Genomic DNA, 18939 nt, shown 5'->3' with positions numbered 1-18939 from the left:
TTTTTACGACGAGGCTTCTTGCTCGCTGCCATGGAGAAGGCGGTGGGCAGGGCCGTGGGCGCGGCGCGGGGCTCACGCTCGTGGGCTAGGCCATGCCCCCTCATGAATATGTAGCGCGTGAGGCAGGGGGCGTGGTCTCGCATGCTAATCGCAGCTGCTGATCGCCGACGCGCCATCACGCCACGCGGCGCTGCGCGCTCCTATTGGCTGCCGCCGACCTGGTCCCAATGACAGCGCGCGGGGGGGCGGGGCCAGACAGGTGGGGGCGGGGCCGGGGCGGTGCAAGATGGCGCGGGGCCGGCGGCGCCGGGCTGCTTCCTCCGCTTAGAGCGGGCGGGGAGCGGAACGGGGCCGTGCGACATGGAGAGCGGCGAGCTGGGCGCCGAGGGCATGGAGACCCTGACTGAGCTGGGCGACGAGCTGACGCTGGGCGACATCGACGGTGAGCGCGGGGCCGGGCGGGAGCGCGGGGCTCGGTGCTGTGCCACGCGTGGGCTACGTGGGGGTGCGGGGAAGCCCCCGCAGCGCGTGTTGGCGGGTTTGAGTCATGCGCGTGACGTCACGGGGAGCAGCGTGACGTCAGAGGGCGGCGGGGGGCGAAGCAGTAATTAGTGCCGATCCTCACGAGTGGCCCCGGGGAGGGCCCTGTATCCAAGCATGGAGTGCGTTGGAGCACATCCAACGCGTTATGTCCGTCCCTTACCTGCGTGGGGCCACCTGCTCGCAAAATGGCAGTGTCATCGAGTGGGAAAGTGCCGTGTTGTGTGTCCTGGGTGCGGCATGGGGTGGTGTGGGGAGAGCCCTACTGCCACTCCTTCACCATAAACCCCAGTGCTGCTTCCATACCTGTGTACAGCCCCTGCGGTATCTGTGCAATGTGGGGTCCTGCGTGTCGGATGTTGGGATGGGATCGGGGAGCTCAGATGGTCATCGGGGGGCAGTCAGGAGGAAGCTTTGGCTATGGGATCTCCTTAGGCATACCCATGCATTTCTCAGCTCAAGTTCTGCAAGTTCTGTTTTCTTGAGTGTGTTTCCCCTATTTCCCTGTATACCTGAAATTACCCGAAGTCAGGGTGAGTCACCATCCGCGTGTCCCGGTGGGGCTCTGTGGGCAGAGGATGGGTGGTGTGAGGCAGCCCTAGGTGGGAGGACGGCTCTTACTGAAGTCATGGGGCTGCTCATCCTCCTCCTCCGAGCGTGAAGCTGGGATGGGGATTGGACAAATGGCAATGGGCTGAAAATATTGGATCCCGAACTCTGGGAGTGTTTCAGCACGGAGTTACTGGCTACCTCTGGGACTTCTGAAGCTGCCGCTTCCTCCTGTGCCCACTGCTGGCCTCTGAGTCCTGACCCTGTGTCCCATGGAACCAACCAGCCCCAAATGTTCCCTTTCCTTCTTGCAGAGATGCTGCAGTTCGTCAGCAACCAGGCAGGGGACTTCCCAGACCTGTTTTCGGACCCTCTGTGTGGCACCTTCCAGGGTGGCGGTGGCGGTGGTGGCAGTGGCACAGGCGGTGGTGCCCTGGATGCTACGCGGTCCTATGGCCAGGCCCAGCAGCCCTTCCCTCCACCCGCCGCCTCCCCACAGCTGCAGAGCATCCCGGTGAAGGTGCCACCAGCCCCACAGCGCCCAGCCCCGCTGCTCCAGCCCCGGCCCCAGCTCCAGCCCCAGCTCCAGCAGCAGACGGTGATGATCACCCCCACCTTCAGCTCTGCGCCCCAGACCAGGATCATCCAGCAGCCCGTCCTATACCAGAACACGGCCACGAGCTTCCAAGGTAGCGTTGGGGTTGGTTGTATCCATAGCAGAAAGCTTAGAAGGCCTCATCATGGTGGTCCCTGACGTCTCTCCTTGTTTGCAGTGCTCCAGCCCCAGGTGCAGAGCCTGGTGACGTCCCCCCAGGTGCAGCCAGTCACCATCCAGCAGCAGGTGCAGGCGGTGCCGGCCCCACGTGTGCTGACACAGGCTGCTGGTGGCACCATCCAGGCACTGGCACCCGCCACAGTTCAGACGGTGGCAGCACCACAGGTCCAGCAGGTGCCGGTAAGTGGAAGTGAAAGAGCCTGGCCCATCCACCTGGCTCTCACCTTTAGTAGGTATTGATAAGTGTTAGATAAGTGTTTCTTCACTAGGGAACACTCCCTGTGAAAAAATTGTTCTGGTTCAACTGTATCAGGAATAATTGCATCAGGAATGATGTGGTGAGCAGGACTAAGGAAGTAATCCTGCCCCTGTACTCGGCACTGGTGAAGCCTCACCTTGAGTACTGTGTTCAGTTTTGGGCACCTCAGTACAGAAAGGACATTGAGGTGCTGGAGCAGGTCCAAAGAAGGGCAACAGGGCTTGTGGAGGACTTGGAGAATATGTCCTGTGAGGAGAGACTGAAGGATCCGGGGCTGTTTAGTCTGGGGAAAAGGAGGCTGGGGGGAGGAGACCTTATTGCTCTCTTCCAATATCTGGAAGGTGCTTACAGCGAGAGTGGGGTTGGTCTCTTCTCACTGGTGACAGGTGACAGGATGAGGGGAAATGGCCTCAAGTTGTGCCAGGGTAAGTTTAGGTTAGATATCAGGAAAAGCTTCTTTACAGAAAGGGTTGTGAAGCACTGGAATAGGCTCCCCAGGGAGCTGGTTGAGTCACCATCCCTGGATGTGTTTAAAAACCATTCAGATGTGGTGCTCAGGGACATGATTTAGTGGAGGGTTGTTAGAGTTAGGGTAGTATGGTTAGGTTGTGGTTGGACTCGATGATCTTTAAGGTCTTTTCCAACCTGAATGATTCTGTGATTCTATGATTCTGTGATTCTGTTTGGGCCCTCTGTAGCGTTCTCATATTTGAGAGTCAGTGAAGTACTTAAAAGAGCAACAGCCAGATGTGTCACAGCAAAATAACTGTTCTGACATCCTCCCAGTTAAATCAGAGGAAGGAGCCGCTGCTGGCACTGGGAGGTGCTGTGGCATAGAATCATTAAGGGTGGAAAAGATCACTAGTATCCAACCGCCAGCCCATCCCCACCATGCCCACTGGCCACGTCCTTCAGTGCCACATCCACATGGCTCTGGAACACCTCCAGGAATGGTGACTGCACCACCTCCCTGGGCAGCCTGTGCCACTGCTGCACTGCTCTTTTGGAGAAGAAGTTTTTCCTAACATCCACCTCAAACCTCCCCTGGCACAACTTGAGGCTATTCCCTCTCATCCTCCTCAGTCGCTGTTACCCCCACACATGTGTTGTACCCTGAGGGCTCCCCCAGCTGACACAGGAAACTTGCTACAGGCAAGGGCAGAGGAATCCTTTCATCAGCTCCTTGGTGTTTTTCGGCACTGGCTTACTACTGGTCTCTGATGTCAGCACCAGTGGGTTGTCACTGCCTCTGACCACTGAAAGGAATAGAGCAGTGCATGCCCACTCATCTCCTCACCTCTGGCTGTTCCCTGTGCAGGTTCTGGTCCAGCCTCAGATCATCAAGACAGATTCCCTCGTGCTGACCACGCTGAAGGCGGATGGCAATCCTGTTATGGCTGCAGTGCAGAACCCAGCGCTCACTGCACTCACCACTCCTATCCAGACCACAGCTCTGCAGGTACCACTGTTAATACTCTTCTTCCTCCCCTCAATGACGTTATTTCCTAATACAAGAAGGTTTGGTGTTCGGAGTTCTCCAATGGTGTGGATGGGAGGGGTTCCAAATGCTACTCTAAACATGTCCAATGTGAGTAATGTGCCCCTTCTGCCAAGGCTGAGAGCACAGACTGTGCATTTTTGGCAGCCTCCCATGGCCAGTAAACACAGAGCAAGGGCACGTTCCTGTTTACCTTTTTCTAGCATTACTAGGAGAGGAGTGTGACTGAAGAATTCCATGTGGTTTTTAACCTCCGTGAAAGACGCTTAAAGCCAACTGACTCAGGATGGCTGTGGATCTTTCTTTTCCTTTCTCCCTCTGTAGAATCCAATGGCAAAATGTTGAACGTAAAAACTAATTAAACTACTCCTCAAAGGGCACGTGCTGCAAGGGGTTAGGGTCATCATTCAAGATGGCAGCAGTGCTTCAGGGCCATGACTTATCAGCTTGGAGATGCTTTGTGCCCCAAAGAGGCTTTTATCACAGCCTTGTGCATTCTGCAAAGGTCCTTCTGTTCAAATATTTACTGCTGGAGATAAGCTTGCAAGCCTGGACTTAACTTCTGTCTGCATAGCATGCTGGGGTTTCTATGCCCTTGGTAGCAGCCAGACCAAAATTTTCAGTTTACTTGCTGTTAGGTCTCACTTGGTCATGGAGATGAGGCTCATGTGATTGTGACTGGCAAATACACAACCCACAGAGCATTCTGAACGCACTGAAATATGCTGGAAATTAACTGAGGAGAGATGGAAGACTTAAATTTACTTATTTGTCAGCTTCCAGCTTTAAGTGAACCTACATTAATTTCTGTAATGCCAATTAGAAAACTATTTCAGAATTGAAGTCAATTCTTAGTTTGCTTGGGGCTGAATTACTGTTGCCTGCATCAGTCTGACTTTTAGTGTAAATAACTCTTCCATAGCAACTTCTCTGATTCCGGGTGTGCTTCAGAGACCAGCTGTACCCTTCCCAATCTTACATTTCCGGTTGGAGCAGTCTAAATGATTTCCTTTGGTCTGTCTGTCCTAGAATCCCCTCTGTGCAACCATTCTGGTGGGATTCACTATATTTTCTCCTGTAGTACGTGCTGCTTTGGCTGGGAGGAGATGGTCTGTTTATATATAAACCATAGAATCATTAAGGTTGGAAAAGACCTGTAGAATCACCTCATCCAACTGTCAGCCCATCCCCACCATCCCTCAGTGCCACATCCAAACGATTCTGGAACACCTCCAGGGACAGTGACTGCATCACCTCCATTACATCCCATCCTATTATTGTTACCTGGGAAAAGATGCCAACCCACCTTGCTACAACCTCCTTTCACGTTGTTGTAGAGAGTGACAGAAGTCCAAGCTCTTCACATCAGTGTGTATCACTCTGCCTTAATACCTCATCTGAAGGCATTTTGTAGCTTAATGTAGTTAGGGATCTATTTTTTTCCCCTATGCAGTCTAATTCAAATTAACTTCAAGCTAGAGTTTGTCTTTCCACAGTCAGAACCCCTCTAATGTTATAGGTTCAGAAGTAGCATTGCCTGTTGTTGATCCAGTGACTTTCTTCGTGCATTTGGAGATGTGGGGACTCTAAAAGCAGGAGGGAGGTTTGGTCCATGTCTCTGTTTAAATTGTGGATGATCAGAGCATGGTATTGGTGAAAGGGTGTTGGGGTGATGATACTCTTGGAGAAAAGAGCTCCTTTTACTGTGGGAGGCAGTGGATGTTTTTTCCTATGCTACTGTTTCCATACTTGTGCCAGCTAAAGAACATGGGAAAACGGTGTACCTCTTCCTTTTTTGAGCTTTGTGGACATTTCTTGATTCTGCTTATGTTTACTCTGTTTGCTCTTGGCATCATAATCTTGTCTATATTGGCTGATTGCTGGTGATACTTTGCTGCGTGTGGTCTTTGTAGACCCTTGTTGGGAGCAATGGAACCATTCTGACCACAATGCCAGTGATGATGGGACAAGAAAAGGTGCCTATCAAACAAGTTCCTGGAGGTGTCAAGCAACCAGACCCACCAAAAGAAGGAGAAAGGAGAACAACTCACAACATCATTGAAAAGCGTTACCGATCCTCTATAAATGACAAGATCATTGAGCTGAAGGACCTCATCATGGGGACAGATGCCAAGGTAAAAAAAAAAAGTGCAATGAGAGCAAGTGTGGTGTCAGGAATACTTGTGTCCTCAGGTGCTCATTGCTTTATTAAATGGGGCAGATGGGTACAGACTGCTGTTAGGAGTATGCGCATGCATATTGCAATAAGATAAAATTTAAAACAGTGTCTTCTTGCACAGAGCTTTCCAATTTGATTCCAGTAAATATTGAGATGTATTGAAGCCACCTTGGACCATGTTTGACCTGTGCTGTTTGCTGTACGTCATGCTGGCAGCCTGTGCTGGAAGCATGTATTTTCACGGGGATGGAGGAGGGACTGAGCAGTGGAGAGAACTGCTTATATCAATTGAGTGGTGAACCCTGGTTAACTGACAGCAGCTTGCTCCATCATCCTGGAAAAGAGACATTCATGTCATTTCAAAACTATGATACTTTGATACTATGATACTTTCAAAAGACTATTTCTGACTAAGTCAAGACGTGAACTCGTGTGATTGGGATGTTAATCAGTTTTCATTGTACTGCTTTTGTGAAAACGTTGAGAAATCTCAGATACAAGGACTCAAGCTCTGATGTCCAGTCCTTATGTGTCTTCCAAAGTAGGATACTTTGGCCCAGAACATGTCCTACTATTCATTTCCTTTTGCTAATGCCAGGTGGCCCTCTACTCCCTTCTGTTTGTGTCCCTTCTGTGATACGTAGGGTTGTGGTACCCCTATGAGCAAGAGCGACCCTGGAAGCACATAGTACAAACTGCTTTCTGTGTGTCTTAATTCCTTGCAGATGCACAAGTCTGGAGTTCTGAGAAAAGCCATTGATTACATCAAATACTTGCAGCAGGCCAACCATAAGCTGAGACAGGAGAACATGGTTCTGAAGCTGGCTAACCAGAAAAACAGTAAGTTGTGAGTGTGCAGGAAGGAGGTGGTCTGCATGAATGTAGGCTGCCTCTTTCAGTTCTTTGTCACTGGCAGAGGTAGATAGGTGCATGCTGCATGGGGGTGGCCTGTGTTCTGAGCAGGGTGTAGGATTGAGGGATGTGTACATGATGTGTTCTGGTTCTTGCAGAACTGTTGAAAGGCATTGACCTAAGCAGTCTGGTTGACAACGACGCGGACCTGAAGATAGATGACTTCAACCAGAATGTTCTTCTGATGTCTCCTCCCGCCTCTGATTCGGGATCACAGGCTGGCTTCTCCCCCTATTCCATTGATTCAGAGCCAGGAAGTCCACTCCTTGATGATGCAAAGGTATTTCTGACTTGATTTGTCAGAGTTTATGTTGTCACAGTTTTCAAGAATGGAGCTAGCAGACATTGGGGAAGCAGAGCTGTAGGGATCAGGCATATATTGTAAGGATGAGGAAGCTGCATGGGAGTGCTTTATTTACTTATTTTGAATGATTAAGGCTACTTCCTGAGCTGTATTATTTGAGCCATCCCTTAGCTGCTGGAACTGTGCTTAGACTTCAGCACCAGTTCTCTATGGACTCATTGCCCACAGAGGTGGTGCATGCCCCGTCCCTGGAGACATCCAAGATCAGGCTGGAGGGGCTCTGAGCACTTTGATTGAGCTCTGGGTGTCCCTGGTCATTGCAGAGGAGTTGGACCAGATGGCCTTTAAGGGTCCCTTCCAACTCAAGCAATTCTATGATTCTCATGGTGAATGTTCATGACCCAAATTGCCCATGGCTTTCAAGAGATAGATATGTCCTATTAATAAAGCAGAAGAACGTGGAAAAGGATGGCGATCTCAGCTGTGGGTAGCAAGACTGTAAGTAACTGCAGTTACAGCAATCTGTTGACTTCCTTTAGCTGATGGGTTTGGAAGAAATGAATCCTCTTGGAGGCCCTCAGAGAAGAAGTTGGTCGTGGCATAAAGCAAGGTTTCAGTCAGTGGTAACTGACATGACTGGGAGCAGGAGGAAGGTGAAGGCACTCAAGGACTTCAGCCTGACCTTATTAATCGAGGGAAAGCTCCACTGGAGTTCTTACTGATCTTGATCTTAAATTTTAAAACTTATTCCATCTCTTCCTTCTCTACTTCTACATTAGCATTTTCTGTTTTATGGAATGTTAAGCAATCTTTGTGTTTTTTCTTCTCTCCACTCCAAATCCTTTGAAGGTTAAGGATGAACCTGACTCTCCTCCTGTGGCTCTTGGCATGGTGGACCGCTCCCGAATCCTCCTGTGTGCCCTGACATTCCTGTGCCTTTCCTTCAACCCTTTGACATCCCTTCTGGATGCCAGAGGGAACCCGGAGTCTGACAGCCTCACACGCCATGGCTCTGGCAGGAGCATGCTGACCATTGAGTCAGGTGAAGAGTTGGGGTGACGTGAGCTGGGATCCGTACTGTCAGTAGTTTAGAGGATGGCTCAACTAAAGATGAGCTCGGGGGATTCTGTAGGTGTGTTGTCACTTAGCCAGCTGGTCAACGTATTATCTCACTGTTGCTTTGTACACCTAATTAAGACTGGAAAATGACCCTGAGGTATTGAATACCAATGGGTGTATCCAATAGCTTTCCTAGAACGTCTTGCATTAAGATTATTTTAGAAGCGCTGACTCAGGTTTTGTAAATCAGCCTTGTGAAAACAACTATTTCAGTTAGGTTGGGAATGTTGTGGCTTGGTGTTGATGAAGAGCTGTTGATGCAAGAGCTGTTTCCCAGTAAAATGCAGCCTTTGCAAAACGTGATATTACAAGTGGCAAACAGAGCCGTACATCCTTGTCGGTCTGGGCTCATTGCATTGCAGCGTTTTCAGTGTCAGGATCAACTTCTCCCTTTTCTTTCGGGGTGTCTGTTGCAGACGCGGGTGGATGGTTTGGCTGGATGATGCCCACACTGATCCTGTGGCTCGTGAACGGTGTGATCGTCCTCAGCGTGTTCGTGAAGCTCCTCGTGCACGGAGAGCCAGTGACCCGGCTGCACTCGAGGTCATCGGTCGCATTCTGGAGGCACCGCAAGCAGGCAGACCTGGATCTGGCACGGGTAGGGCTGCCTCCTTGCTTTGCATCACATGCGTCTCGTAGGAGGAGGTGTAGGAAAAGTGGCCTAACGAGATGGTGCCTTGGCAAGTGTGTGGTATTTCTGGATTGTATCCGGTCTGATTTGCAGAGAAGTTGGTGGTGCTGGCTTGTCTTGAGCAGATTGCTGTCCTCCCTCAGCCTGAATTAGTGAGCTTTGTCCTTGTGCCTCGCTGTTGCATCTTGCAGCAATCAATCCCTGGAAACACGGTGTTGGTTTGTGTCCCGGTCCTGGCCTCTCCTGCAGGCAAACAGTGCTCAAGGGTGTCTTTTTGTAACATGAGCTTGTCCTGATGGTAGCTCAGCAGAAGCTACCAGCTGGCTGCTATTATAGGTTTCATGGTGCCTGGGTGGTGGGATCTTTAGAATCACAGAATGGTTGGGCTGGAAGGGAACTCAAAGCCTACCCAGTCCCACCCCATGCCGTGGGCAGGGCTGCCAGCCACCAGCTCAGGCTGCCTGGGGCCCCATCCAACCTGGCCTTGAACCTCCAGGGATGGGGCACCCACAGCTCTCTGGGCAGCCTGTGCCAGCACCTCACCACCCTCTGAATAAATAATTTATCCCTAACCTGAATATCCCCTCTTTTAGTTTAAGGCCATCTCCACCTGTTCTGTCACTCTTACGCCATGTGAAAAGTAGATCTCCCTCATGTTTATAATCTCAAGTACTGGAAGGCTGCAATGAGGTCTCCCTGGAGATTTCTCCTCTCCAAGCTAAACAAGTCTAACTGGAATGGGTGTTTGCTGCATCCCCTGTCCTCCAGCTCTTTTCCATTGTTGAAGCAGGATTTCAGTTCTGACATGGGCACCCCAAAGCTTCTGCCTTGTCTGAGAAGGCAGGAGCTGCTTTCAGCTGGTGCCAGTGTGTCTCCCAGCTGTTGCAGCCATTGCAGGACCAGGCCCCTGTGTCAAATGTGATGTGCTGGGCCAAATTCGGTCTGAGTATCCTAAATTGCTGACTTTCCTCAGCTGAAGCTCTTACACAGGTTACTCATTGCTTTGTCTTGCTCACATTGGTGAGGAGGTCCCAGAGCATCTCCCTGGTTGTGCTTTTTGTTGTGTAACCTTTTGCCACGATGTCTGCAGGGGGATTTTGCTGCGGCAGCATCAAACCTGCAGACCTGCCTGTCGGTCTTGGGCCGAGCGCTGCCGGCCTCCCGCCTGGACCTGGCCTGCAGCCTCTCCTGGAACGTCATCCGCTACAGCCTGCAGAAGCTGGCACTGGTGCGGTGGCTGCTGAAGAGGACTTCTCACCAATGGCGGGCCAGAGAGGCCACTGCGGGCTCTGAGGACGAGGCCAAGACCAGCGCTCGGGATGCAGCTCTGGCCTACCACAAGCTCCATCAGCTCCACATCACAGGTAGGGCAGAGGCGGTAGAGCTTGAAAAGTGGGCCCGCAATATCCTAATGAGGTTGGATCTGTGCAGCTCCAGACATGAGTACACACTGGGAGAAGAACTCGCTGGGAGCAGCCTGTGGAGTGGGTCTTAGGGGATTTCTGGGGAATGAAAGGCTTGATGTGAGCCAGCAGTGTGTGCTTGCAGCCCAGAAGACCAGCAGTATCCTGGGCTGCATCAAAAGAGGGGTGGCCTGCATGGCAAGGGAGGGGATTGTCCCCAGCTCTGCCTTTGTGAAGCCCCACCCAGACTTGGGACCTCAGCTTAGGAAAGACACAGAACTGCTGGAACGTGTCCAGAGGAGGTCATAAAGAGAAATAATTTACATAGAGAGCAGTGAGGTGCTGGCACAGGCTGCTTAGAGAGCTGTGGGTGCTCCATCCCTGGAGGTTCAAGGCCAGGCTGGATGGGGTCCTGGGCAGCCTGAGCTGGTGGGACTGGGTGGGCTCTGAGGTCCCTTCCAACCCAACCATTCTATGATTCCGTGATAAGAATGACTGAAGCAACTGCAGTGCCCCCTTCCATGTCCATGAGCCTGCAGAGGTGGCTTAGAGGCTGTCCCAAGCAGCCTTTGATAGAATCCAGTCATTTTTCACTGCTGCTTCTTGTTTCTTTTCTGTCACTTTGGAATGCAGTGTGAAAGCAGAGGCCAGGGTTAATTGTTGGAGAAAAATCAAATTTGTGAAGCTGTATGAAGCGCAGATGGCCAGTTGGTGTTGATATGCTTTGAAAACCTCGGCATGTGCACGTGTACTGAGGAAGTGCTTGAATGTTCCTTGTGAACGGTTGTTTTTGCTGCCTTCCTGGCAAACTAATTTGCAATTTTAATAGGCTACAAGTACATCAGAATTCCAAGCTCAACTTCCTTCTGCTTGATTTTGTGTGAATTGTGGTTACACCATCTTAGCTGGGGTTGTCTGCCTAGGACAGTTCCCCAGCAAGTCATGTTACTGCAGAGTAGCAGGTGCTGCCGTGTCTCAGGTTAACCCTTCTCCTCTCCTGTTGGTGCAGGTAAACTCCCCTCCAGCTCCGCTTACTCCGGTTTGCACATGGCCCTGTGTGCTGTCAATCTGGCTGAGTGTGCTGAAGAAAAGATCCCGCCCAGCACAATGGCTGAAATCCACCTGACGGCCGCAGTTGGCTTGAAGACCCGCTGTGGGGGCAAGCTGGGCTTCCTGGCGGTGAGTCACAGTGTTCTCTGCCACTGCAGCTCCAGGCAGGGCTCTGGGAAAGGCTGCAAGCTTTGTCAGTTCTGGGGCCTGTAGTTATGTTGTGTGGTGGTCTGACCTTTCCCTGGGTGCCTCTCCTTTCCCCAGAGCTACTTCCTAAGCCAGGCGCAGAGCCTGTGCAGCTCGGAGCGCAGCGCCATCCCTGACTCGCTGCGTTGGCTTTGCCACCCTCTGGGACAGAAGTTCTTTGTGGAGCGAAGCTGGACAGTGAAGTCTGCTGCCAAAGAGAGCCTGTACTGCACCCAAAGGAACCCTGGTGAGAGCTGCTTGTGCTCTGGGCATGGGGCTGCCTGCACGTTGTCTGGGCAGCCTCCACTTCTGTGCTTTCTGGCACCAAAGCTGGTGTCTTGGAGAGTGTTCTCCTGCATCCTCACCTTGAATGTGGTCTCACTGAGCAGTTGGAATGTGCCTCCAGGACTGCAGGAGCTGGCTCTGCCCTGCATATGTCGTCTGTTCCTGTGTGGGGTGGCCTGGGGGGTGATGGAGTATAGCCTCCCCAGAGCAGCATCCTTGCTGGGTGGCTAAAGTATCTCAGGGATGTTTAGCCTTGGGCTGTAGCTGTATACAGCTGATAATTAATAAGAACGGTGATTAAAAAGGCTCTGAAAACTCAGTCTTCAGAAGATTTTGCAGTAATTCCTCAGGAGTTTCCCTCTACTGCTCTTTCTCTCTTAAAATTCAGATTTTGTTGTCAGTGTCAGGAGGGGACTGTTGCTGTAGGTAAGAAAAATGTGTTGGATTTGTTCTTTTCCTTTCTCTGTAGCGGATCCCATAGCACAAGTTCATCAGGCTTTTTGTGAGAACCTGCTGGAGAGAGCAGTGGATTCCCTTGTGAAGCCTCCGGCTAGAAAAGAGGTGGTGGGACAAGAGGAGGACGAACCTTGGTAAGTTCCAGTGCTGAGGGTAGCTGTAAATTCTGAAGCAGAGCTGATGGTCACTGTGTGGTCCGAGGCAAATATACGGGTTAGTCTTTAACCAGGACTTGGAATGGCCCTGCGGAGCTGACCACCACAGCCTGTCAGAAGGGTGAGCTTCGCCTCTTCATATGACAACCTCTGAAGCCTCAGGTGCAGTTCTGGCTGTTGTCAGATGTAGTGGGCATTTCTGGTGCCAGCTGGCATGGTACCCATCGATTCCTAAACCGGTTGGCACATTGTCTGCTGACAATGCAATGTTCAGGGACACTAAAATTAGCGTGCCACTATCACTGCAGTTGACCAAAGTGTGTGCAGGGTCAGAAGGCCTTGGCATGTTGCAGAGTAACCCAGCTGCCTTCCTGTGTTATGCATTCTTGTAACCAAACGCAGCATCGCATGTACTGGCAGTGGAAATCCACATGTTGCACCATGCGTCCCAAAATAGTGCAGGTAAATGCCTGAGTGGGAAAGTTCCTTAGTGGTGTCTCCTGCCTGGAAAGACTGGCTTTCCTAATGCAGGGAGCTGTTTTTTCCCCCTCCAGGGGAAGGAGCTCTAAATCCTGCTCTGTAGCATGTCCGAGGAAGTTAGATCATTGCCACACTGTCACTTGCATTCATATATATTTGCATATATGCAAATAGTCACTTGCAAAAACATTCTTCAGCTTCTTCTGGAGGCAGTGATTGAAAAGGAGCCTGTAATCAACTCATAACATATGTCCATCAGCAGATTTAAAACACTGGAGGGGATGCTGGCGGCTTCTGCTCGGTGTCTGTAGAACATGGGGTGCTGACTAAATGCTAACATGGATCATCTTTCACTTGAAAAGTGTATTACACGAGTTAATCTGCTTCGTGATGTATGTGGAATGGTCCCTCCCTGGAGAGTGGTGCCACCTTTTGTGAAGGACTTGGGCACAGCCTGCTCCCCTGTCCCTTAGTAAAGGAGCAAAAACCCTGACAAAGGTCCACTGTAAGTCCCAACATCTCTGTAGCTGCGGTGCAGGTCCTGGAAGGTGCACACAGGCAGATGTTGGTGGTGCTCCTCAAACTGGTCCATACACTCCCACTCTCTGGAGGTCTCTTCAGGTCTGACAGTGTTGTGATACCGGTAGAGCCGGAAGGTTCTGCCTCCACCCTCTTCCGTAATGGGGCAGCCTTGTTTAAAGACGTGTTATGACTGATCAGAAATGCCTCCAGGCCTTGGTTCCTCCTTCTTGATGGCACAGTGAAGCTCTGCCTTGCTTTTTGTTTCAGTGAGTTCTCCAGCGCGATGGAATACCTGAAATTGCTCAACTCTTTCCTGGATTCGATGGGAAGTGGAGCACCACCCTTTGCCAGCAGTTCTATGCTGAAATCAGCCCTGGGTAAGTCTGACTAAGCTGAAACTCCACTAGCTGCAGGAAGTGCTGCTGCCACGTGTCTCCCCAGCTTTCAAGCTCCAGGCCTGGCTGAAATGCAGTCTGTGGTGGTGGAGGGATGTTTGGCCATGGAGCAGCACTCCCTGATGCACACTGAGGGGAGGAGCGCAGTCTGTAAATGAGCAGTGGGGAATTCATCTCGCTTGGTGTTGGATGTAGATGGCATCTGGCCATTCACTGGGATGCTGCTGATGCTCCTCAAAATGCATAGAGCAAACACAGTGGGGAAACTGAATATCCCTTTTCCTAGGGGATGCCTTTCAGTTGGAAGGGAAGTCTTGCATTTGAATCAGTATTGCCATGAAACTTAAAAGACAGCTCTGGGCAGCAGGTTGTGTGTCCTTTGGCCATCGGTTGACTTTGGGGTGTTCTGGGTAGAACGCTGAATAACGGAGGAGCTGATGGATTGGGGTGGTGAGTGCAGAGCCTTGTCGGGATGGGTGTCACGGTGTTTCTAGACAAGCAGATAGAGTAAGTTCTGGCTGTAGCGAGGTGAGGTTGGCCTCTTCTCCCAGTGACAGCAGTAGAATGAGAGGGAATGGCCTCGAGTTGTGATGGGGAAGGTTCAGGTTGGATATTAGGAAAAAATGCTTCTCAGAAAGAGCAGTGCTGCACTGGCACAGAGGGTAGTAGAGTCACCATCCCTGGAGGTGTTCCAGAACCATGTGGATGTGGCACTGAGGACATCAGCAGTGGGCATACTGGGGATGGGCTGACGCTTGGCCTGGGTGATCTTAGAGGTCTTTTCCAGCCTTTGTGGGTTCTGTGGTTCTAACCCTTGAGTCCATTCTTGTAGGCCCAGATGTGGTGTGCAGGTGGTGGTCGGCAGCAGTCGCTATGGCCATTGGTTGGCTCAGAGGGGATGACACAGCTGTGAGGTCACGTTTCAGCGAAGTGGAGCGCCTGCCAAAGTCCCTGGAGATGTCTGAGTGCGTAGTGCTGCTCCTAAACTCCCACTTTTCCTTCTTTAGGCTGCAGCCTGTGCTGCGCAGCCATGGGCTCCCTGTGTGCTGAGGGCGGGCTTCTAAGAAAGACGAAGGGACGTTTCTTTTTATAGGTTCATGTAGTGATAGGACATGGGGTAATGGCTTCAAACACAAAGAGGGCAGGTTTAGGTGAGAAATAAGGAAGAAATTCCTCCTTATGGAGTGGAGCAGGTGACACCAACATAGTACTTGAAGGCAGGGCTCTTTCTCTTCCAGGAACGCCCTGGTGAAAGCCACCTTCCACCTGTGCAAAGCTATGCAGGCCTCACTGTCATCAAAGGCGGATGGGCAGCAGAGCTCGCTGGGTCACTGTGAGAGGGCCAGCAGCCACCTGTGGAACAGCCTCAACATGAGCAGCGGTGCCTCCAGCACTCCCCTCAGCAATGTAAGGGCTGCGTACTGCAGGCGGCGTGTGATCCGTCGTGGCCTGGTCGTGTCTGTTCTTTCCGTTCGTCCTGAGTCTGATAGGAATATGGTGGATGCTTTCACCCTTTGCTTCTGAAGGGCATTGGCATTTTTTTCTGTCCCTGCTGTACAGAGGAGCAGTGCTGCAGGTGCTGTCGTTTCCTTCCAGTACCTGCCACCTCTTCTCTGCTGTGTTTTGTTTTTTGTCCACTTTGGCCTACGGAAAACCTCCATCTCTGTCCAGCCAGGGGCAGCTGCTGCCACCGGTGAGAAGGGACCTCATTATGTCAGGGCCACTCCATTTCAGGCAGCATCAGAACCCCCTCCTGCATAAGTGGGACGGTGCTGTGCTATTCCTGAGGACGTGTGTTGCTTGTTTCTCTTCTCTCCAGGATCACCTCAAGATGAAGCTTCCCTGCACAGCGTATGGGGACAGCTCATGTCCCTGTCGCTCCTGGGTGGCAGCTGTAGTGCATTGTAGTTGCATTGCATGTGCTGGCAGTAACTGTGCAATGTTCCTGCAGTGCAGTACAGAGGCGCTTTCCATTCGACAGAGCAGGTACTCTCTGAAGGGCAGCTGGAACAGCAAGCGTTGCTAGGGGGCAGCAACAGATGGGGAAAAGGGATTTGGCGAGCTGTGCAGCTCTGCTGTGCTCCTCGCCTGGTGCTGAGCGGTGTCTGCTCTGTGGCTCCCGCAGGTGATCCAGCTGCTGGCCTGTGACCTGCTGCTGTCCCTCCGCACCAGCCTGTGGCAGAAGCAGGCGAGCAGCAGCCAGGCGCTGGGTGAGACCTACCACGCCTCACCCTCTGAGCTCACTGGCTTCCAGCGTGACCTCGGCAGCCTGCGCAAGCTGGCCCACAGTTTCAGGCCTGCATACCGCAAGGTGAGCTTTGGCCCTTGCTCCTGGCAGAGGAGTGGGGAAGGAAAGAGCGGAGCACCACCTGTGTCTGCTCTTCTACTTTCTGCCCTCTTTCTGGCGGTTCGGCCGTCTCCCTTTCCAGGTTACTCAGTTACATGTCAAAAGCAATTTGTGCTGCTTTTTTTTTTTTTTTTCTCCCAACTTTTTCTGTCTTTCCTCCCTCTTGCCCTGACCTGCAAACTGCAGGCAGGTGGATGTGGGCTCTGCTTGTTGTCAGGGTGTCAGCACTGTGCTGCTGACACAGCTGAGGGCTGCCTCCAGCCTACCCCTAACCACCCACCCTGCTGTCCCTCCAGGTCTTTCTTCACGAAGCTACCGTGCGCCTGATGGCAGGGGCCAGCCCTACCCGCACCCACCAGCTGCTGGAACACAGTCTCAGGCGCCGCACAACCCAGAGCAGCAAGCAAGGTCAGCATGGGGAGCTGCATTTGGCTGTGGCTATTTGATGCTGTGTAGAGCCAGCCAGGAGTTGGTGTTGGGGCCCATCCTATTTAGTATCTTTATTGATTATTTGGATGAGGGGATTGAGTGCACCCTCAGTAAGTTTGTAGACAGCACTAACTTGGGCGGAAGTGTCAATCTGCCTGAGGGTAGGAAGGCCCTACAGAGGAACCTGGACAGGCTGGATCTCTGGGCTGAGCCAGTGGGATAAAGTTCAACACGACCAAGTGCCAGGTGCTGCACTTCGGTCACGCCATGCAACTCTACAGGCTCGCGGCAGAGTAGATGGAAAGCTACATGGAGGAAAAGGATTTGGGGGTATTGGTTAATGCTCAACTAAACACAGGCTGGCAGTGTACCTAGGTGGCCAAGAAGGCCAGTGGCATCTTGGCTTGTATCAGCAACAGTGCAGCCAGTAGGAGCAGAGAGGTGACTGTCCCTCTGTACTTGGCACTGGTGCTGTGTTCAGTTCTGGGCCCCTCACTAAAAGAAGCACATGGAGGCCCTGGAGTTTGTCCAGAGTAGGGCAGCAGAGCTGTGGGGGGTCTGGAGCACGAGTCTGATGGGGGGCAGCTGAGGGAACTGGGGTTGTTCAGTCTGGAAAAGAGGAGCTCAGGGGAGACCTTGTCTCTCTTTAAAACAAGCTGAAGGGAGGTTGTGGTGAGGTGGGGGTCAGCCTCTACCCACAGGTAACAGCAATAGGACAAGAGGGAATGGCCTGAAGTTACGCTAGGAGAGGTTCAGGCTGGACATTAGGAACAATTTTTTCTCCAAAAGAGCAGTGCTGCAGTGGCACAGGCTGTCCAGGGAGGTGATGGAGTCACCATCCCTGGCTGTATTCAAGCAAAGGGTAGATGTGGCACTGAGGACATGGTTTAGTGGGCAGTATTGGTGGTAGTTGGGTGGTTGGAGTAGATGATATTATTGGTCTTCTCCAGTGTTAATGATTCTGTAATCACCCCCATAGCTGGGACTCTGCAAAAGGAGTTCCCTGGGGTGAGCAGCTCCCGTAGCTCTTTTCTCTGCTGGTTGCAGGGGAGCTGGACACACTGCCAGGGCAGAGGGAAAGAGCCACTGCCATCCTGCTGGCCTGCCGCCACCTCCCACTCTCTTTCCTGTCCTCGCCCAGCCAGCGTGCCGTCCTGCTGGCCGAGGCTGCACGCACGCTGGAGAAGGTTGGGGACAAGCGCTCGTGCAACGACTGCCAACAGATGATTGTCAAGCTGAGTGGGGGCACAGCCATCGCCGCCTCCTAACACCTCGCCAGCCTCCAGCCCGGACTTCCTCCGTGTTGAAGAAGGAAGGGGGGGGAAAAATGCAAGGAAAAAGGAGAGGGAGGGAAAAAGGAAAAAAAAAGAAAAAAAAAAAGAAAAAAAAATCAGTGCTGTAGGTTAGGGTCATGTGGGATCATGCTGGGGTGGGAGTGGGAGGGTTTGTTTTTTTTTATCTTGCCCTAGGTGTGGCTTTATTGCCCCTGCACTTTTTGGGGGCACTATAGTAGGGACACCCTGTGGCTGTGCTGGGGTTGCCCATAGGGGCCTGGTGCTGATGTCCTCTGGACTGACCCTACTGGGTTCATCAGCTGGGGCCAGTGGTGGGTTTCTGTACCGTTTTTATACCGCTGTTTTTTAATAGGAGTGTTTGTGGCTTTACCAAACAGGGACTGACACAGCAGCCCTCCTCTTCTCCATCTTCCTCCTCATTTCAGCAAGGTGAGGCTGTGGCCAGTCCCCGCAGGTGGTGGGAGCAGAGGCTGCTGGCTGTGGTGCCTTCATGTCGGTGCAGGTGAAACTGTTAGAAATGGTTTATTTTATTCAGTTCCCAGTCCCAGAACTGAGCCTGTCCCCCAGCCCCTGTACCCCCGGGGCCTGGTAAGCAGTTCACAGCCCTTGTCCTTTTGTACAGGATGTGGCTTTGGGGTCCCAACATGGGAGAAGTGCTGTCACCTCCATAACACCCCATGGTGCCCTCCCTCCCACTTCACAGGGACACTCTCTGTCCCCACAGAGTCCAGCACAGGGCTCCTGGCTTATTTGTGCCCCTGCCAGGAGTTGCATCCTCATCCACTTCCTATCTGCTTCCTTTACTAAAATACAGCAGCTCTGACCTGTTGCGATCTCCCAGTTATTTTCCATTGCCCCAGGGGTCAGTTTTGTACTTCAGTGAATGGGGAGGAGGATCTGGAGGCCCTCAGCCTTCTTCTTGTTGCTTACATGAGGGGCTGAGGCCCCCCAGTGCTTTTCCTTCTCTGGGGGCTCTTTGCCCCTTTTTTCTACTCTTCCCACCCTCTGTGCCCATCTATCCCTACAGTTTTTATATGTGTGTGTATATACTGTAACTTTTTGTTGGTTTTGGGTGGAAGGGAGCTGTTGTTGGCAGCCTACTTCCCTCACCCAATAAAGGTGGTGTCACCGCCATGCCCTGCTCCTCTTCTCCGTCCCCGTACTGCAGCT

General features: G+C 52.1%; 1 protein-coding gene across 1 annotated transcript; it reads left to right on the top strand.

Annotated features, from left to right (window-relative positions):
• The first annotated feature begins 250 nt into the window (after positions 1-250).
• On the top strand, positions 251-18903 carry SREBF2 (sterol regulatory element binding transcription factor 2). The gene is made up of 19 exons (XM_048934126.1): positions 251-442; positions 1404-1778; positions 1863-2044; positions 3442-3582; positions 5535-5756; positions 6526-6640; positions 6811-6992; positions 7866-8058; positions 8552-8733; positions 9857-10130; positions 11179-11348; positions 11484-11652; positions 12160-12280; positions 13571-13680; positions 14531-14663; positions 14937-15105; positions 15824-16009; positions 16342-16453; positions 17522-18903. The coding sequence occupies exons 1-19, from the start codon at positions 361-363 to the stop codon at positions 17740-17742; spliced, it is 3339 nt and encodes a 1112-aa protein (XP_048790083.1). The 5' UTR covers positions 251-360; the 3' UTR covers positions 17743-18903.
• Positions 18904-18939: the final 36 nt, after the last annotated feature.

Source organism: Lagopus muta, chromosome 1, assembly GCF_023343835.1.
Source record: "Lagopus muta isolate bLagMut1 chromosome 1, bLagMut1 primary, whole genome shotgun sequence".
In the NCBI taxonomy this organism is placed as follows: Eukaryota; Metazoa; Chordata; class Aves; order Galliformes; family Phasianidae; genus Lagopus; species Lagopus muta.
The sequence above is the reverse complement of the archived record's forward strand: the minus strand, read 5'-3'. Positions and strand labels throughout refer to the sequence as shown.